This window comes from Fusarium phalaenopsidis, assembly GCF_050370095.1.
Source record: "Fusarium phalaenopsidis strain FUZ10S chromosome Unknown contig_32286, whole genome shotgun sequence".
Taxonomy (NCBI): Eukaryota; Fungi; Ascomycota; class Sordariomycetes; order Hypocreales; family Nectriaceae; genus Fusarium; species Fusarium phalaenopsidis.
The window spans coordinates 2506937-2527559 of NW_028145413.1; the positions used below are offsets into that span (position 1 = coordinate 2506937).

Sequence of the window (20623 nt, forward strand, 5' to 3'; positions counted from 1 at the left end):
AAGGGCTGAGTAGAGATCAAGATGGCGATGCTGGATAGTATGCAGCGGTCCTGGCAATATCAATCCCGAGATCCCTCAGAAGCGCAGTCGATGTAGGATGGATGTTCGTAGTATTGGCGTGTTGTCGACGGCGATGGAGACTGGCTGGGCGAGGCCGTCTTTTGGGGGCAGAGACGAGATACTGCCAAAACGCTCGGCGACTCAAGTTTGAATAGGGAATGGAAATGGAGAAGGAGTTGAAGCTCCAAAAGTAGGGTGAGGCTTCGTAAAAGATGGGACGGGATGGCAAAAGAAGGTCGACCGGTTGACTAGCCTCGGAGGCCCAGAATTGTACGACTGACCCGGACCCCAGTCGGCGGTCTCATTTTGGTCGTTGCCAATGTGGAGGTGGCTAGTGACAGGACCGGGGGGCGAGCATGAATGATGATGGTGGTGTCGATGTTGGGATGGATCATGGTGGGGAAACGGAGCTCAAGATGCAAGTCCATCCCTTGATGGTCCGCTCCAACGCTGTCCCTCTAATGCTGGCTCCCATGGCAGGCTGGCTCTTGCGAAGATGCACCAGGGCCACTAGCACAATCTCTTTTGGGCGTGGTGATTGCATCTCGCTGGCGTCTGGACCAGCCATGTCATTGGAGCGCGCAAAGAAGACGAACTACGTGAGGAGGGGATGGTCGCCCCCAAACCGGCGGTACCCCCAACAAGGTGAACATGCCAGGCCCCCAAAGCACCAAACCGGGGAAGTGCAAGGCCTGAAGCCGTCCGTCCTTGTCTTCTATTAAGCGTAGCATTTCCCGACACATCTGTCGATCCTGTCTGCTTTCCTGGTGCACCTCTGCCGATTCGATGTTTGGCATGGACCCTTTGTTCGGTCGAGCATCGAGCGAGCTAGGAGGCACACTCGGACTCGGCCCCAAGCTAACCCTCCCAGCCTGCTTCCGTTTACACTTTCGTGCTCTCCGTAATTCACCCTCAGCGGCCGACTCCCTGTGCCAGATTAGGCCACACATCGCCCCAGGTTGACAAGGAATATACGCAACGCATTGTGCAAGGGACACTGGGCCACCACGCGGGTCCCAAGTTCCAAGACCAGAAAGTCGGGCTCTTAGCGAAAGTGGCAGGGGCAAGGTTGGCAGCATCTGGTACTGTAGAGCGACGGGTCTGACGACGGCCATGATGGACGTTGGTTGTCTAGTGCCGTAGCCGCCGGAGCGGTAAGGTACCGCTCGAAATGGATGGAAGGATGAGGTTGACAGTCCTTACCTTACCTTACGTCCGTCCCCGTTGCTAGCTCGTGCCCCGTAGTTCAGCGAACGAGGCAAACGGTAGGGCGGGACAGGGGCATTGAGTCGAGCATATTCGCTGCTGTTGGCTTGGACGACAAGTTGAGGCCAGACAGGGGCAAGGCCAAGGTCAAGGTCAAGGTCAATGCCGCGCCCGGGAGCCACGAGTGCACGAGGCACGAACGAACGGGATGGGATGGGATAGGACAGGACAGGATACTGTAGGTAGCTAGGATGTGGTTCAGAAGAAGGCTTCGGGAGTGTTCCATAGAGAGCTAGGTCTAGAGGTGAGAACCTGGAAAAGTGGCACCGACGTCAAAGCTCTCCCGTCAGATTCGCACCTTCCCTTCCACTTCCATCCTTCCAGCTTACCTTCCTCGCACCCTAGGCCCTAGGTCCTAAACTCCTAGGAAGGTACCGCAGGCAGGTACCCAGCAGCCAAAATGTGAGGTGGGGGCCGGAACCTACTGTACCTTAGCGGGCACTTCGCTTAAGCATAGCGGGAACAGCGTTGTTTGGGGCGTGACTAGGGGCCGTCTATGGCTGGGGCATCGTGGGCGAAACGGACGACACGCCGGGCAGTCGCGATAGGGTGGTGGCTGCTTTTTTGGCCAGCCTGAAACTCTAGAGGCAGGATCTAAAGACTCTTGTCACGAAACTCACGATCCATCCATTTCATCACCACTTCATCTGCCATGTCTGGGGAGCACTCGTGCATCACACTATTGGAATTCCGCACTCAAGAGCCACGAGGACGAACCAAATGTCACCGCAAGCGATTTGCGCTTAATTCTACAACACGATCGATGCCAGACCGAGTTTGGCAACGTCAACCGTGAACTAAGATTAGCACTCGACACCATTTTTGGTCTGCCAACGGCCCCCGAGATCCTGGCCGGCTTCCATCTGAACTTTTGCAGCCTGACGCTTGGGTCCATCAGTCCCATGGGCCATCCTGGTCTCCCCTACCGATACCACGCGCTCATAAGGTACAGGTAGACAGTGCTTTCGCTCCCGTACGGGCTGCTACCTCGACGCTTTGGGCCCTTGCCTAGCCTGCCGCATTCTAGACTCCTTCCACCGGCATACCACTAACGGATCGATTGCGCACACAGGGTTCATGTCAATCTCGTGGTCTTTGGCCCCTCCCAGCTCCCGTCGATGGGGACGAGATCTCCCTGACTCCCTGGTCGTGGGTAATCTATCACCCAAGCCAGGACCCAGACCTGTCACTGAAATGCCTCTTTTCTCCCCCTTGAACTCGACATTGAGCCTATGATTACAAAGCGGTACTCGCCCTCGCGTCGAGCAGAGACAGGGGCCCGACATCTCGCAAAGGCAGCGTCTGTAGGCGGCTCTGTCGAGATCCTTGCCTCTGCGTAAGAGTCAGTCTATGTGTGGCCAGCAGGGTCATAATCTCAATTGACACAGCTAAGCGCCACTGGCACGTCTTGTCAAAACCACATGGGGCCAAGCGGCTGCAGCCGTCTCATATCAAAGTTGTCACTCCCCTGGCGCCCAGCCGTCATTCACATTACCAAGAGAGAGGCTCCCGGGTGTTGCTGACAGGGAAAATAGATGAGGAATGACGTGACAACTCCGCCAGTGTCCCACCCTGGCCCAGATATCCTCAGGTGAGGTTCGGCGGAGTTCAGAGAGAGGGGCCGTCGACGACGACCCTTCAACAAGACAGCCACTTTTGATAGGAGCGACCCCTTTTCAGAGATATCAGAACGTGGCAGACTCGTCTAATTCCCGGGGTGCTGGAGATGGCGGGCTCCCAATCTTGAGCTCTACCGACCTCGGGAGATATCATCACCGCTTGCCATGCGGTCAGCGCCGTGGTTCGGGGTCCGCGTACTCGCGCAACAGCCATGCCATGCCATGCCATGCTCAAGAGGTGAGACAAACGGACGTTGTACCTGCATATGTGGGGAGGTATCCAGCATCTCTTGCAGTCATAAGGCTTGCATTGGGGCGAACCAGTGGCGAGTCGCCGTGCTGGATTTCCTGTTAATCAGCAGCAACCCCTGGAGAAACTCGCATCCTTCTTGACGGCCAGACCAGTTCTCCGCTGTGTTGGCGCTCTCTTGCAGCAGGCGGTCCTTGGATTCTTGATGAGGCTAACAGCATGGCTCGTGTCGCCAGGTGGTGTGTGCTCATCTGCACGCCGTGGACGGCTTGCTCCCCCGATTTGGATCTTGAGTCCGGCCGGACATCCACGCCTTTCCGAATGCCCCCCTGTATGCCATGCCGCCTGGGTCCAAGTTGCTCTGCTACCCACGGCACTAAGACTCGCCTCGGCGTCCGATCGAGGTGCCGTATGAGGTAGACTAATCAATCTTATACACTATGGGGACGAGCCAGCGCATCATGTGTGCAGTTCCATCAATGCCGAGGCGAGGCATTTCGCATTGGATTCAGATGGACAAAGGCTGCAGTTTAATGCGTTACAAAATCGACGAGGCCCGCACGAGTTCCCTTGGTCGACCGACCCAACACAAACAGAGACAGACGGCTATCAGCCCAATGAAGCCCTTGCTTGGCGTCATGGTTTCTAGAAGCGGATCAGTTGCTATGTGCGAGCCTTGGGATGCCGGGCACCCTGCCCTTTTCGACTCCCTGTCCGGGTGCCTTCCTCCACTTTACCCCAGGTGCCCAATCCGTACCCGGCTTGGATGGGCTTGGCCGTCGAACCATTCTCACGCTGTGACCTGGTGAGCCTGAAGCCTCCAGAACCTGTCTTTTTTTTTTTCTCACTGTGAGCGAGCCGATGCTCGCAAGCACCATGACTGGCTCACCTAAAGCTGAAACCAGCCGCGTCGTCGAGTATGGCTCAAGATCTGAGATCATTCACACAACGCCCGCCATCACTTGGTCATGACGAGAAGCTTACTCTACGTGGATTTGACCTGTTCACACTAGGTTATGGGTCGTAGTGTTTGAGCAGGCTGAAGTCTCAACTAGGGGAACCAGCTCCGATGGCGGCCGAGATGTCTGCGCCCTCAACTCTGCGCTTTCTTTGGTGTTTTGAAGGACGTGTTGAGAAGCGAGTCCGGACAAGCGCCTAAGTGCCTGCCAGAAGCACCCACTTGGTCTCTCGTCTCTCTCTGTGCAATGCAACTCTCGTCACCACGAAGCGCCAATACGACACGATAGGCGCCGCTGATCGACGACGCCTAAAGCCTTCATCTCGCACTCTGCGGCTCACTCGGCGATCGCCTGGGGCTCATCCTCCGACAAGGTTGCCGGTTCGGACTCGGATACCGTGCTCGGATCCAGGCTTTCTTCAGTTTAGAGTTGAGAGCCGGATTCATGGATCACGGGTAGCTTGGGAGGTCTACTATTTATCACGGCCATGATATTAACAAATATGATCGGTCTTGCCGACATGGGTTCCTACCATGGGTCCCAGGCAAACTGCCTTCTAGGGCTCTATCAACTCCATCGTCAGTATGTCACTTGGCAGCTGGCACACCAAGCTTGCCCTAGAGAGTAAACCGACTCCAAAGCTGTCTCGGCTCGTACACAGTGGCCTCATGCTCCACCCCGAGGTGGAGGTTCTCCGAACCTTCCTCAGTTCAAGACCCAGGTACCGCTGTCAGGGTCATGTATCCAAAGCGGCACTTGAGGTAGGATTACTATCTCCGGTATTCCTCTCGCTACAAGTGAACGATTCCTAGCTCGCAAGGTATAGCTTTCCAGCGTTCGAAAGCATAGAAATGAGTCGTGCCAAAATATATTCAAACCCAGTCGATCGGTTTCTTGGTCGGGCCTTTGCCTCTTTTTACTTCTAGCTTCCTCCGGTAGCTACAAGCTCCGACAGAACAAGTAACGAACCGGCGGCTCTTCTCTCCTTTGACCACATGGTTTGTCCTTGTCTAATTCCAGGCCCTCGAGCCGAAGATCCAACTGATCGTCCAGGTACGCTCGCCAACCGCGATCGAAGGGTTTCAGGCCGATCATGGACTTGCATGGCCTGTAGGGCTTAGGCATCCCTGTGCCCCGGCAGCTCAAGCAAGACCTGAGGTGGTGGCTCCCGTGAGGGCATGGAGCTGTGGGTTCATCCATGGCCCTCGGGGCCAACTGGCTCAAGTGCAAAGGATGGATGGTCAGCCAGCGGAGAAGCCCCTGGCTTACCCATAACCTAACAGTGGTTCACTCACATCGACCTCTCCGAGTCCCTTGCTTACCGCTCCGACTTGATACCCGCTAGCAGATCGATTGCGGTTGCGTGCCTCGGGTTGCCCATTGCTCGGGCGCTTGCGTTGACTCTGTGCCTTCTACTCGGTATGTACGATCTCCTTGCTATCACATACCCACTCGGCAGCCCCTTGGATCTCCTTCATTTTGCAGTCGGTCCTTGGTGAGGTCGCAGATACTGACTACTCAAAGTTTGCTTGGGAAAACGGGTCTGGATAGCCTCGACCTGATACACCGTGAGTATCAACTCGTCAAACATGATCACCACTGGTCGTTTCTTGTGCAGCTGAACACGCAATCAAGCATCTTACGGGTGTGTTTGTTTCCCCCTAGACGTTTCGCCGAGCCTCCGTGATGGAGATGATGCGTCTCTGCGAGTTTCCCATGTGTGAGCCTGCAGGCCGGCCCTCCCGCGGTGCAGATTAGCACGCTTCTGGCCTCAAGGGGGACTGAGTTGTGGCTAAACAGCAGGGCTATACAGTGGGCAGTGGAGATAACCCATTGCCGCGACCGCCTGCGGCAAACAAACCAGTCCTGCACACGCGGTAGGTGTTACGGCCTGGCTTGGCTGGGCTGGTGCCCCTGTCGAGGCGAGTGCAAAGGTCCTCTCATCATCCCAACTTGCTAATCCTTGGAGAGCATGGTGTTGTCTTGTTCGTCCCGTCTTCTCATCTCCTCTGCATACCGCCACCAGGACTTTACCCGCACCCCCTATTCCCTGCCTCGGGATCGAATCATCGTCGACTTGACCCTCAAGAGGTTGCCACGTCTGGAGGTCCATCCAGACACCTGGAGATCCCCTCCATGGGCGGGTCAATTCCCCCCCTCACTTGCTTTCTACCGGGAGCGTGGTGTGCAACCCTTCTCGTGCGCCACTTGCGAGTTGTCGGCATTCTCGCGGGCCATGTCTTCTTGGCTCTCGCTTGACGCTCTCAGTTGAGCAATCTCCGCAGCGGCGTCTTGAGCAGGTGTGGCTGCCACGCGGATCCAGTCTTGTGGCCTTGCCTTGGACAAGAAATTTTGCCCAGAGATGCATTCTTTGTGCCCCATTCAACGTCCTTCATCTATGAACAGCGACACTAGGTGCCTCATGTCTAGACATGTGGCCCCCGTGTTATCATCTCACGATGTCTTGTCTCAAAGTGTGTTGTTCTCAATGCTATCTATTCTCTCGGACTCGTCATCAGCCAACATGGAAACCACATGTGTCTCGTGCTTTGGGCAATCTGACCAGAACTACCTACCCAGTCTGGATACCTTGCTCGACCGTTATGCATCTCACATCCACATCATTCACCCCACACGATGCCTGTGAGGAGGCGAGTGGTCAAGGAGCCACAGCAAGGGTGAGCAGAGACGCACACGCACACGCACACGTACACACCCCAACCGCCCTGAACCTCACACAGCCTCTATACCCTTCTCACGCCGTTACCCAGCCAGAGCACAGGAGGCATTGGCTACCTGTCTGCATGGATGAGGCCTTATGGCGTTGTCTACTGACGCTGATATCTTGCTTTTTGGTGAGTAAGTGATGGCATGCAAAACACCAAGAGACGGGCACGCATATCTGGCCAAGGCAAAGGCGTCCACCACATCGGCTAGGCGCGACGACATGTGACGAGATTCAAGCGGGCGGTGTGAGGCTCTAGATGTCTTCAAATTCTATCATACGCCGCGTCTGCACGATGCTTGCTAGCAGCAACTAAGTGGCTATAATATTCAACTGACATATATGTCCATTCCCAGCCCACCGGATCTCGTATACACCCATGATCTTCATATCCATCGCCAGCCCTGCAAGGGCCGGCCTTTACATAGGCAGGTACATACGTACACACTCCGGAGCAAGAGCACAGAGCCGTAGATCCCCGTGGGACCGAGTCCTACATGCTCTTGACCGTAGTGGTACAGGCAGTGCAGTCTGGGTAGCGCTAGGTCATCCCGCGCTGCCCTTGTCTTGTCAGGTTGTAGTAAACCCACTCGAGTGGCCCAGGGCCCAGGGGTCTTTTGTCTGCCGGATCTGTCCCCAGCAGGCAAGGCCTCTCTTGTCTCCTTCGCACAAAGTTTGGTTTGCTGGCTTGTTCATTTCGGGGGTTGAGCTGGACCCGCCACAGGCCCAAAATATCCAAAAGCTTCGAGTCTTTGTCCAGGGGCAGACTGTGCAAGGAGACGCCGAGGGGCCTCGATTGACGTGGGCGCTTGCTTGGCAAGCGGCACAGTTGGTGCGGTTGTACAGGGCGTGCTGCTTCCCTGTTCTCCCGTTCACCGGCCTGGCCGGTAGTCCTGGCGGATATCTAGGTTATTCCCCTAAACCCGGCCTTCTTCGGACCTCCAGCCTATTCAGTCGTCGGTTCTTTTCCCCAAGAAAGGACCGACGTCGAATCAGGAAAGTCGTTCTTTCGAGTCGAACTGATATCTGATCTCCTTTCTAGAGTATCATGTGCGATAGCATGTTGTTGCCGTTAGAGTTGACGGTCTATCCGAGTCGACTGCTCCAGACTCAGTATCGGTGGCCTCCGCTTGCCAGTCGCACGAAACTGTACGGCACGTTCTGTCCAACTAGTAGCCGTAAACTTTCTACTGTCGTGAAAGCAGCAACGTCATCTGCCCCATAGGCAGCAAATCCATTCTTCTCGGCGATCAGACTTGGATCCGAACTCCTCCGTGCTGCTCCGTCGGCCAAGTCGAGGAAGACCTTCTTCGTATTCGTCGTTCCTCTCGATCCGGTTGCTCCAAACGCTCGTAGCAACATGCCAACCAGATGGCTCTTCTCCCAGCCAAGTGCCGACACAATGACAAACGGAGCGCTGTCATCACCCACTGACCGGGCACGCTGAAGGCTCTCGAGGCTGATGAACGGTTCGATCGGAGGCGCATTTCGAGCGAGAGAAGTAGGCGTGCGGAAGCCTATCGTATAAATCTTGGAAATCCTGAGGGCCCTCATGGCAAAGAATACCGGGGCAGCGTCATCGGACGACGAGGCCATCACCACAGCTGAGCGCCCAAAGTAGGCAGAGGGAGCCAGGTCGCGTGTAAGTGTACTGAGTATTCCTTTCCATCCCGCGTTGTCAAAGACAAGAGAGGCCGTCGGTGCCAAGCCTGACTGGCTACTGGAGTCGAGCGAGTCGGTATGCCGTTGACGAGGACTAGAAGGCATCGATCCTGGAGACGATGACCGTGACGAAGAGCCAGACTGAACCACAATGGTGTCGACAACGCCAATGGCACGAGCGGCCTCGGTCAGGATTGGACCGTTACCTCCATTCAGGGCTGCGAAAAAGGGGCCGTTCTTTATCAATGTGTGATGTGGTAGCCCAGGGTTGAGGTATGCGCCCCCGAAATGCTTCTGGTTGCACCAAGCTTCCATGCTTCCAGGGTTATTGGGGTGCCTCTCGACAACTGCGAAATGGTGAGGAAGGCCTAGTTCGTTGATACATTTTTCGTAGAATGGCGCCTGGGGAGTGGCGCATCGAGAAGTTGTGCTGTTGATTCCATAGATGTGCTTTCTTGGTAGCTGGCCCAACAGAGACAGAGCAGCGTTGATCTCAGCCGCACTCAACTGACCAGGAGCAGCTATTATGGGGAGAAGCGGATGTGTGATGGGCGTAAAGACGGGGTTCAATGTTCTCGAGAACTGTCCAGTCTCGCCCATGTTGACCGCAGAAAAGGGAGGAGCGTCGGGGTACTCTGCGCGCATCTTGGAACGGAAATATTCCAGCTCGAAGTTCTCGTTATGCTCGTTAATAATGGCAATCATCTTGATAATATCCGCGTACTGCCTTGACCTCTCAAACACCTCCTGGGCATACTTGGACGGCCATCGAAAGGTCCCGGAAAAGTCATGAAAGGCCGACATGATGCGCGAGTTGCCCCGGCGCTCATACAGCTTCTTTCGAATTTCCTCGGGCAACCACAACTCTACGTCGATGTATTCCACGCCCCATTGGATAGCACGATAGAGGTATTCGTAGTAGATCTCGGGCTTGTCCATCGGAAATCTTCCATTCTCCCTTGTGCATCGGGTCGTGAAAATGATAGGGAGCTCTGTCCGCTGGCGAAGAAGCATTACCTGCTCGCCAACATAGCTGAGACTGGGCACTTCCGAGAAACTGCCATCTCCAGTTGGTTCTCTTAGTAGATCAACCCGGATCTCGACGGCATCTGCGCCGACAGTCAAGATGTCGATGTTTGGCAGAGCAGCGTGGACGTCTGGGAATGTGGTGGATATGAAGTAAGTCCTCGGCTTCGCCATAAGCGCTTCGTGATGATTGATCTGGCCGAGCGTAAAAGATATGAACCTCGCAAGGTCGCGGCGGAAGAAGGGCGATTCGGTATAGAGAAACTCATAGTCGCAACTGGCGGAAAGATGGAGGTCCGGCGGCATCCCTAGGTTCACACAGTGAGCGTTGATAGCAACGACAAGCTCCTGGTCGCGCGCAGCGACATCTCCTTTCGCCTCGCCTGCCGCAACGCCAACGACAAACCCACGATCCTCAGCTGAAACGCGCCCGAACCCATCTCTTATCCTGCAAGGCGTTCCCAACACTTCTGCGAAAACCGACACGATGTGATCCTGACCGGGCCCAAAGACGATAACGACGATCCTATTGTCTCCTCCTGCCGGCGTACTCCCAAATGTACTCTCGCTGATCATGACTGGGCTTTGACTCGGTCGGTCGAGGTCCATGGTGACGGGTTCTGAACCATTCAATGTGACGGATGGTGTCGGCCCGAGGGGCGGCTCAGGCATTAGCGGTTGGACGGCGGCCATTTTTGTCGTTCCTTCCCAGTGCGACAGACTAGTTCCACCTCTTCAGCTGTAAATCGCCGTGGCTTATCCAAATGGGGTCCGAAGGTTCCCAATATCCTTCACCAAACCAAGTCGCATCACCACCAATCGCAAGCGCTTCCAATGTGCAGTAGAAATTCCCGGAAACTCGTCAGGTTAAGTACGGTTCGTTCGTGTATGGCGAAATTCAATATCGCTTTTTCGATATCTGGCGCAAAAAGTCGAGTTCGGCTCGAGGCGTGCAGCGGTTTCGGGTCGGCAAAGTACGAGAGGGTTCGAAAGACGGAGTCGCAGGAGAAGAGCCGCAAAGGTTTCTGGAGCGCGGGCTAGAGTTAGAATGGCTGTCGAATCAAGGTGACGAAATCTCGTGCAGTGGATGCAGTATGTGTTCGCAGGTTGAAGGCGGACCCAGTGGGGACGATGTCGGAATATGGGGTAAGGTGAGGTTTGAGGAAAGTAGACGAACGACCAGTTTAAGAGAGAGCGAAGGAGATTGAGTAGTCTCTCGAAGACGGAGGAAAGGGGGTATAGTATGGATAAGAGGGCGCCTGGTTAGGTCGGTACCTTTTGGGCTATGAATTCGCAAGACGGACGGCACAGCAAGTAAAAGAGTCGAGCTGAAGTGGGCGAGTCGTGGGTACTGTACGGTAGAGCAGGCGAGGCAATGCAGAAGACGAGATGTCCTGCGGCGAGACTTGGGTCGCTAAAGTGCCAAGCGAGGAATATTTGACCGATGGGATGTTTGAGCCGGCTCAGATAGGGCACGGCCGGGGCGAAACAAGGGACAGGATCCCTGACAGAGACTGATGGAGCTGATGGAGCTGACGAGCTGGGACCCGGGGCGACCTCGACAGGATCAACGAGAGTGGTTGCGACCGGGATGTGGGCGAAACTCGAGCCCTGCTGTTGGTGGAAGGGAGACGACCAAGACAGGCGGCGGGGGCGTAGTAATTGTTCCACCACAGGGCGATTTACGCTGAGGCGCGATGCAGACCCCGACGGCATCAACCGCAGACTTGGGACTTGACTTGGACCTTGAGGATATGAGACATATATCACGATCTCCAGAGAGGGATAGAGGCCGAGATGGATACCCGTGCGTGTATGCCGTGGAGAAGGTCGCATGTGCTGTATGGAGCGCGTCTAGATGAAGAAAGTTAGAATTGCTTAACCAAACTCAAATCGAGGTTGTCACTGTTGGTCTCTGATCTGTGCGTGGAAAAGGCTGGGTCAGTCCCTGTTACCATCCATTCCTTCCATGAGTGCGTGTGCAAGCATTAATGGACGGCAAGGGCAAGGCAAGTAAGTACCGAAGCTGCAGTGATCAACCATCCAATCCGTTCGCTGTTGCGGGAAAGAGTGGCCGGTTGAGCTCCTCCGTACATACGTACGCATCGGGTATGGAAGGAACCACCGAGACTATCTCTGTGGGGGTATTGGTTCTGGTCGGAATTGGGGGTTGCGTAAGGTGATGATCCCTCTCAGTTCATCTATTGCCGATAAGCCATCGGAAAAGCTGGCCGTCCCGTCGTCCTGAGACCCCATCGTGAAGCGTGGAATGCATCCAGAATCTGCCATTTCGCCTCCCCAGCCCAGGTCTTGGAACACCTGCACCGCACCTGCTCCCGCAACGTCGCACTTGTAACCGACCCCAGAGCGGCCGACCCATGACCTAAAAGGCAACACTAACGATTCATCTGCAGTGGACGGACTTTCTTGGGGTCCAAGTCAAGGGACAGCATGAGAAAAGCTCCTTCTCTTCTGGCGATACATACCTACAGTACAGACGATGAACAGCCCTCCCGTCCCCTCAGCCATTTCATTCACTCCACACAGAGTGGAGGGAAAACGCCACGGGATGGCAGGTTTGACGAGGGTGGGGGGGTTGTGAGGGCGATGGACTTGAGATTCTCCATGGCCCTTGATAGCTGGACTTTGGGGGTTGCCGATTATCCACCAATAGCGGCTGACAGTCCCCGCAGATTCTTTCAATGCTTTAAATTCGGTTCGCGGTTGTTTCGAGTACCCCATGTCCCTTGGACAATTGGGGGACCCTTGTACTTGTTTCAAGGCCATGCGACATCACAGCTACAGGACGACATCGCCATCGTCCAGGAAGAGGAAGGACAGGTTGCATCCATTTCGAGATGCATTTGCTATCTCAGGGGTCAACTCTCAGGCCTTGCTTTTGACGAGATTTGGCCAGGTTTCTATTCAAGGAGCCCGAATTACAAAGCTACCAAATGACACAACAAGAGTCCACTCGACACAAACTGGCGTAACTATTGATGGACCCATCTCGTACTTCGTTCGACTAACTCGCACCTCGTTCATTGGACTCGAGTTGGGAGCATACTCGGCTTGCCAATGTTTCGGTAGCAGACGGCCGGCAACAGACGGACGGATCAAAATTGCAGTGGATTCCGGTGCTACTCTCTGTCATTGTTCATGACTACGGAGGGTCCAACAGGGCCTTGATGCCTCTAGGGAGCATCGCAGCATCAACCATGACGAGAGAGATGTTACGTATGTGTGCACGCCCGCACGCAATCTCCGCAACCTGTCACGTCCCCAAAGTTTGTTTGATCTCCATGTTACGTGTTGACCACCCACCGACTCTGCCTTGCCATCGGTTGCTACTATCGCGATAGCCATGTTTCACTCAACCTGAGGCAAGAACCTGGATTATGGCGATGGACAGGCACATTTGCTGTTCTAGTCCAGTCATGGCGCCCTCATGTCATATCATGCCATGCTATTTCTTTCTCCATCACCCTCAATGGTCATTCTCTTACCGAAATATTGATCCAAGCTCTGACCCCGAAGTGGCTGGTGCATACAATTAATTCCGCGGTGTTTTCATATAAACACATGTCACACTCTATCTCTGAAGCATGCACCCATCGGATTCTCAGTGTTCCGGCCATAAGTTACAGATTTATTACGAGGCACGAGCGAATAGAATGCGTTTCACCATTCGGCAAGGTCTCCGACCCCGGACTTCATCCCAGCTGGCACCGGGATTGCGGCGCCGCTCCCTAGCTTCACGGGCCGCGGCTCAGTTATCCCACGAATGAGCTCTGGTCCTGACAAGGGCCTTGGCTCTAGAAACGATCCAGTGGATCGAGAACTCAAGGCGCAGGTTTTGCATAAGCTTTCGTTAACGAGTTAGGCTCCGTCGCTTCGTCTTGACCTTCTCACACAATCTCGCCATCAACCCGAAGGGCGCTATTCCATCCAATAGAGAACAACCAAGGCCGCAGTCACAGTCGAGACTGATCCTATTCAGGGCGTTGAGGTACCGACAGGTTGGTCAGCAACATGGTTTCGCCGAAGTAACAGTTTGACTCTTGGAGTTTTTCCACCTTTAGGAACTTTCACGCATATCACTTCGTATCATCATCATGAATGTTGATCACGATGAGTAAAGGAACCGGTTTTACTTCCATATTCAACTCGTGGAAAGGACAGGATGGTATCAGTCAACCAACACGCGGTCCCGCAGCTACTATCCAGCTTGGCCAACTCGAGACTTGGCTCATTTCTGAGACCAGATGCCAATCATGTTTTCTTCCGTGTCAATGAGCCGGGCGAAATATCCCATCTCTCCGCCGATGGCCGTCTTGGGACTTAGGGCATGTCAGTCGGGGTATCTCTCGGGCTTGGACTCCGGCGCCAACATGACAGGATACTTACAGGGCCGTCTTGCCGCCGGCTGAGGCGACCTTCTTCAGCGTCTCTTCGCAGTCCACAACGCAGAGGGTTGGCATCAGAGGCAACGCGGCCGGGCGTTCAGCGATGTTGTTGACGACATGGTAGGGTTCGTCAAGCTCGAGAAAGGCCCCGTGCAGAGTCTTGCCCTTGTTGAAGAAGTGCATGCTCTTGACGCAGTCACCAACGGCCTTTGCGGGCTCATCCATGACCTCCCAGCCAAAAATTTCGGTGTAGAACTTCTTGGCACGGGCGAAGTCTCGGACAGGTACTTCAAGCCAGCAAATCTGGCCGAGGGCTTCCTAGAGTAGCCTTAGTATGGACCCTTGAAAGCTAATTTGAAGATACGGCACCTGGACACGGCTCTCATCCATGGTTAATGTTAGTGCGATTGTTCAAAGGGATGAGTCTGTTTGTTCTTGATGATTTGACTATGGTGTCTTGAGCGATGGCAACTCTCTCATCTCAAGCAATGCCCTACCCCGCCGATTTATAGTCGACAGTTCACGCTATTAACGCCTCCATCCTTTGTTCAAATATCAACTCTGATGACAGCCCGTTGCTTGACGGATTGACCAGACCCCGGTTTGAGGCGTTGCTGCCTGGGTATGGCTTGCAATTGAGCCAATGGTGCTGTGTGCAACTGAGCCAGGGGCACATGACTTCGCGTGCCGGTCGCGCACGAAGCCTGAGATGGAACGCGCCACGCCGCGATGATTAGTGAACTACCGACGCCGCTGCGGGGGCTACAGGTCTGGGCTTCAGCGATCGACGCCATGGTGCCGTAAGACGGCTGGATACATTGAAGTGCAAACAAGCCTTTGGGTGAAACAACTTCCAGCCCCTTGTTTTGTTGAGCTGCGACGTTCGCATCCTTGTCATGACTGTTATCACGATGAGTGGGTAAAGAGAGGTGGAGGAGCGTGCGCAAATGCATTCGTCAACAGCCCGGTAATGACTGATATCGGGGGGAAACTACACCGGTACTCACAAGAAACCTTACCAAGACTCATCCTTGGCATGGATAAACTCAATTCGGCTTCATATGTTGCCGAAAGAACATGACAACTCAAACTTCAGATATCATCTGTAACCTGTAGGGTAGGGCTCAATTTCTCCAACGTGAGCCAATGGATTTATACTGGACCTTTCAGAAGGACTGAAAACAGTACATGGGAATGTCCTTATTGGTAGATAGATAATCTCTCTCAGAGAGAGGTGATTGTTGACTTTATCGGCCATTTCTTGTCCTCTCTGTTGTGCTGATATCAATATCATGAACTTGGTCCATTTTTCTGTGATCAATGGGTTCATACACTCTGCAAGGCAAGTGCAAGCGAGACAAGGGAGCTCGAACAAAGGAAGAAGCTCTCGCCCCACCAAGGCTGTTCCTGACCAATGAGACGCGCCGAATCTCGTTCCTTCCCCCGGAACCACGCGCGTCATACCACCTGCGTCGCCGTTGCTGGGTCGTCTTTGAGCTTTGTCGCAAACCCTCCACTCGTCGTCGCCATTTTTCGCATCTCTCATCTGCATCAAAGACGACGCGCATCAAGCATCTCAAGGTCATCGGCTTCATCAGACCCTGCATCTTTATACCTTTCATCAATTGGCCTAGCTACTGCTCCATCTCCTGCAAGTGCGCATTACAATGGCCGACGCTACAGAGCAGACGGCGGCGCCCGTCGTCGACGAGACACCCAAGATCATCGACGAACCCCAGAAGCCGGCCGAGGAGCCTGCTAGCGCCCCAGCTGAGGCTCCTGCCAGCGATTCTGCGAAGCCCGATGACTCTGCAAAGCCTGACGACCAGGCCGAGTCCGCCACCATAACTCCTGCTGTTGGCACCCCCAATGTCGACACACCCAACACCGACTTCCTTATCGCAAACGATCAAGACCCCAACTCCAAGAAGGTCACCCTCGCCGACCTGTGCGCCAAGGGAACCGCCCTGTATGCCCACAGAAACTACGAGGAGGCTGCTGAAGTCTTCTCCAGGGCCAGCATTCTGCAGGCCGAGCTCAATGGCGAGACTGCTCCCGAGAACGCTGAAATCCTCTTCCATTATGGTCGCAGCTTGTTCAAGGTCGGACAGAGCAAGAGCGACGTTCTTGGAGGGCCCGCCGCGGCTGAAAAGCGAAAGGGGGCCGGAAGCAAGGTCAAGAAGCCCGCACAGACCGAGGCGCAGAAGGTGACGCAAGAAGGCATTGCCATTATCGCGGAGCAGAAGGACGAGGCGAAGAAGGATGAATCCTCCAAGGCCGATGCTGATGCGAAGAAGCCTCTGTTCCAGTTTACTGGCGACGAGAATTTTGATGACTCTGATGAAGAAGAGGTACATAGCCCAGCCTGTAGCTGGAAAAGCGGACTGTAAGCTGACCTCCTTTCTAGGAAGCTGCCGAAGGCGAAGAGGAGGAGGATGAGGACGACCTGGCCACTGCCTTTGAGATTCTTGACCTCGCTCGAGTGTGCTACCTGAAGAGACTGGAAAACCCGGACACCGAAGAGACGGAGACTGGCAAGGGCAAGGAGGTTGCAGAGGGCGACTCACCTACCGTGCGGCACGTCAAGGAGCGTCTTGCTGACACTCATGATGCCCTCTCCGAGATTTCTCTCGAGAATGGACGGTATGTGCAGGCCCTGAGAATATGTCCGTCCCCGCCCTAACCATTGCGCTTACAGCTACCCGAATGCCATCGAGGACGGCCGAACTTCGCTCAAGTACAAGTTGGAACTCTACCCCGAGGAATCTGAGATCATTGCCGAGGCTCACTTCAAGCTCTCCCTGGCTCTGGAGTTTGCTTCCGTGACTGTCGCTGATGACGACGGCACTGGCGCTAAGCGCGAGGAGATGGACCAAAGCCTGCGTGACGAGGCCGTCAAGGAGATGGAGCTGGCCATCAAGAGCTCTAAGCTCAAGCTCCAGAACAAGGAGGTTGAGCTTGCTACCATGGCCTCTCCCGAGGACAATGAGCTGGCGCGGAAATCCATTCAGGAAATGAAGGAAGTGATCGGCGATATGGAGCAGCGAGTAAGTCCTTCCCTCTTAGTCCTCTGTGTGCCTTGTGTATCCATTATACTGACCCTCCGTAGCTCGTTGACCTCCGCAACGACCCTATTGACGCCGCGGGCTTGCTGGGCGCTGATGCCACTCCCCTTGGCGGCATCCTTGGTGCTGCTCTTGGCGAGTCCGCCGCCGAGACCAAGGCTCGTGTCGAGGAGGCTAAGAAGACTGCCACCGATCTTAGTGGCCTCGTCCGCAAGAAGAACAAGGAGGCTCCCGCCCCGGCTGCTGCCCCAGCGCCCGCTGCTGCGCCTGAAGCTGAGTCTAACGGCAAGCGAAAGGCCGAAGAGCCCGCTGAGGAGTCCGAGGCCAAGAAGGCCAAGGTGGAAGCTTAAAAGGGCCAACATCTACTGCTTTTCTTTCGGTAGGCCTCTACAAGGGGTGAAATCATGGATGGAGTTTGGGTTATCAAGGACGGCAAGATATGTAATGGTTTGGGACGGACGGGACGGGACTGCGACACTGCCGTGGTTGATACAGGCGCGCGTGAGGGTGTACAATTACCAACAACCATTTGGTGCCTGACGAGAAAGGATTTGTGTTTATGCCCGGGTATGGGAACGCAAGAAGTTGTACGATAATGCTTGTCCATTTGGACTTGATGAAGTTTATCTTGATTCAGACGAAACCGGTGAAGCATAACATAGCAAGTGACATGATCAAAGCAACCAGTATGTGATGCACATTTCGATATACACCAACCAAACATAAACCGCGTTCTATTATGAATCGCTCGCAAGGCATGCAACCAACCCGAAACTCTTTCTCCCTTTTCTCCTTTTCCTACAAATCCCAGTCTAGACATGCATCGCTCTCTACAGCTTAAAGTTGCCGCTCGAGACCACCTTGGGGGCCTTGGCCTTCTTGCCATCCACATCCGTAATCTCTCCCTTGCGGTTGATGACCTTGACACCACCCTTCCTCAGCTCGGCGATAGTGTCACGCTGCATCTTGGCCCTCTTGCTAACCACCTTCTTGCCATCGACACCACCCGCCTTGCGGACGCGCTCCTTCTCGCGACGGCGACGACGGGTCTTGTCCTCGCGCGTCATCTCCTGGCGTGCCACGGGCAGACCGGCCTTGGTGACGACCTCACCCTGGGCCGCCGTCTCGGTGGTGCCGGCCTTGTAGACCTCCTGAGGTGCCATGCGGCTGCTCTCGCCTGCGACGCCCTGGGCTGTTGTGGGTTGGGCATCCTCCATGGCGACCGTAGCCACGTCGGCGACGACGGAGAGGGACGGCGCGGTAGGCTTGGGCTTGTAGTGCCAGGAGCTGAGAGCGTCGAGGCGCGCGCTGACATCCTTCCAGAGGGCCTCGACCTCCTTCTCCTCACGTTGGAGCTTCTCGTCCGACTGGCTGACGTAGTTGTCAGGGTCGGTGTTCTTGACGTGCTCCTCCTCGTAGATCTCGGCCAGACCCTTGGTGGCCTTGCTGTCGTCGAGCTCAACGAGGCCACGGCGTGTGCCCGCAGGGAGACCCTCAGTGTCGGGTCGGCGTTTGATGACCTCGTCGAACTCCTGGGCGAGAATACGCCTCTTGATGAGATCCTCGATGCCTTCGGTGACGTCGGGTGTGATGACGGGCACTGGCTTGCCGACATGCTCAAAGTCGAGGTCTTCCTCGAGAAGCGAGTTCATGGGACGGTCCACAGCAGCGGCCTCACCAGAGAGGGTCCATTCTCGCTTGGCCACGGAAGCAGCCTCGAGCTTGCGGATCTCCTCAGCGAGCTTGGCTTGTCTTCGCTCGTGAGCTGAGCGTCGCGACTTGGGGTCTCCAGCCGAGACGTCAGATAGAGCATCGTCAGAGTCCTCATTCTCCGACTCGTCGTCGAACAGGTCTCTCCGAACATCGGCCATGGCCCTCTCGACATCGACATCGTCTGGCTGCTTGGGTTCAAACTTGACTGTCTTTTTGGGCTTGCCACCCTTGGACTTCTTGGGGGGCGGCGCAAAGAAATCCTTGTAGTAGACTTCGTTGGCGTTGAAGTCCATTCCCTCATCATCCACATCGGCATCCATGTCCATGGCCTCATCCTCACTGTCACCCTCGGGCGCATCGAGAGCCATATCTCCAAACGTGGGGCCATCGTCCTCATCGTCATCCTCTTCATCTTCTGATTGCGGCTCGGCCGCCTTCTTTGACTTCGAACCCGCCTTGGGAGGGGCCATAGGGTCGACATCCCAGTTGATCTCCTCCTCGTCGCTCACTTGGTCGGTGTAGGGATCTCCCTTTGCGTCTTGCTCCTCAAACCATTGTGTTTGTCGGTTGAAGTCATCGAGAGAGAAGAAGCCATCGTTGAGACCATCAGGATCCTCAACATACTCCTCAGCAGGTCCATCGACCTCGTCATCCTCATCCTCGTAGTCGTCTCTTGTTTCGTCGAACTCTGACTCGTCGTCATCTTCTTGGTCGTCTTCTTGACCGTCTTCCAACGCTTCCTCGTCCGATATTTGTTCTTGGTCGTCGTTTTCAGATCCATCTTCGCTCTCATCCTCATCATCAGAGCCCACCTCGAACCCATCCTCCCCAAACTCAAGTAGCTTGGAATCATCCGTGCTGGCTCCATTGACTGTGACCTCGTCACGCTCCTGGAGCTCAGCAAGGGCTTCCTCCGAGTACTTCAAAACACCACCAATAATCCTCTTGGCCTGTTGCCACACCTGGCCCGTCTCAAACCCATCGATGTAGACCTTGCGCATCTTGAGAACATCATCCTTTCCGCCGACGCCCCTCTTGCGCTTCCGGCTCTCCTTGAGCCGCTCCTGCTGTTCATCACCGACCCGCCCGGCAAAACTCTCGAGGGTGTGCTTGACGAGGTTTAGAGAGTCGGTCGGGATCGCGGCGGTGGGCTGGAGAAAGGCGTGACGCTTGCCGTCGGCCAGGCTTTCGAGGAGCGCCAGGACATGGCTGTTGGCGAGTGACTCTGGGGCGGCCATGGCGAGAGGCGCGGCCGTCAAGGTGTGCGACGTTGAAGTGAGTGATGGCGACGTCTGGACGGCCATGCTCTGATGTGACTGGCTAGCAGAGCTATCTTGCGCTGCTATCAACTCCTCCAAGCTGTTGTTGTTCTTCCGAATGGCGTTTGTGTCTCCAGGATCCAGGTTGTGATGAGCCGCAAAGGCTTGGAGTTGAGAAAAGTCGCGGTTCACACGATCCATACCAGGGAAAAAAATTTGGGACGTTGCGGTCTCGCCCCGCAGTTTTCTGCAGACAGCTGCAACCGCCCGATATGATTGGTCAATCTGCCATCAGTGCACCGCTGATAAGAGATAAGACACTTATCACTCAAAGCGGTGCTACAGTAGGTATGCGATGCTTGAAAGAAACAAGTTCAAATATAACCATCATAGAACGGCTCGCTAGGTAGCTTTGCTATGGTTTCTGATAATATACGGATGCTGTGTATCTCTTCTTAATCAAGAGTGTAGCTGCATATAGACAATTGGCGAGTTAGTATCCAACTCATGTACCGCCCTGTCAACCTCAAGGTGATTGAGCAACATGCTTCATCCATCAGATGATGGTTGTACAAATAGCAAGCAAGCCTTGAGCGCAAGTAAGGATTAGCAT

At 54.9% G+C, this 20623-nt stretch overlaps 4 protein-coding genes across 4 annotated transcripts; 1 reads left to right on the top strand and 3 right to left on the bottom strand.

Moving 5' to 3' along the window:
• Positions 1–7989: 7989 nt before the first annotated feature.
• Positions 7990–10260, bottom strand: LRP88_03087 (type I 3-dehydroquinase-domain-containing protein; the record flags this gene model as incomplete). Its single annotated transcript, XM_083239717.1, has 2 exons — positions 7990–9746; positions 9888–10260. 2 exons carry the CDS (start codon positions 10258–10260, stop codon positions 7990–7992), a joined length of 2130 nt encoding a protein of 709 aa, XP_083104847.1.
• Positions 10261–13816: 3556 nt separating this feature from the next.
• Positions 13817–14363, bottom strand: LRP88_03088 (Glyoxalase/Bleomycin resistance protein/Dihydroxybiphenyl dioxygenase; the record flags this gene model as incomplete). Its single annotated transcript, XM_083239718.1, has 3 exons — positions 13817–13907; positions 13975–14291; positions 14343–14363. 3 exons carry the CDS (start codon positions 14361–14363, stop codon positions 13817–13819), a joined length of 429 nt encoding a protein of 142 aa, XP_083104848.1.
• Positions 14364–15640: 1277 nt separating this feature from the next.
• On the top strand, positions 15641–17388 carry LRP88_03089 (SHNi-TPR domain-containing protein; the record flags this gene model as incomplete). The annotated part of the gene is made up of 4 exons (XM_083239719.1): positions 15641–16324; positions 16381–16616; positions 16672–17020; positions 17083–17388. The coding sequence occupies 4 exons, from the start codon at positions 15641–15643 to the stop codon at positions 17386–17388; spliced, it is 1575 nt and encodes a 524-aa protein (XP_083104849.1).
• Positions 17389–17868: 480 nt separating this feature from the next.
• Positions 17869–19989, bottom strand: LRP88_03090 (rRNA-processing protein MPP10; the record flags this gene model as incomplete). The annotated part of the gene is made up of 1 exon (XM_083239720.1): positions 17869–19989. One exon carries the CDS (start codon positions 19987–19989, stop codon positions 17869–17871), a length of 2121 nt encoding a protein of 706 aa, XP_083104850.1.
• Between the last annotated feature and the right edge of the window lie 634 nt (positions 19990–20623).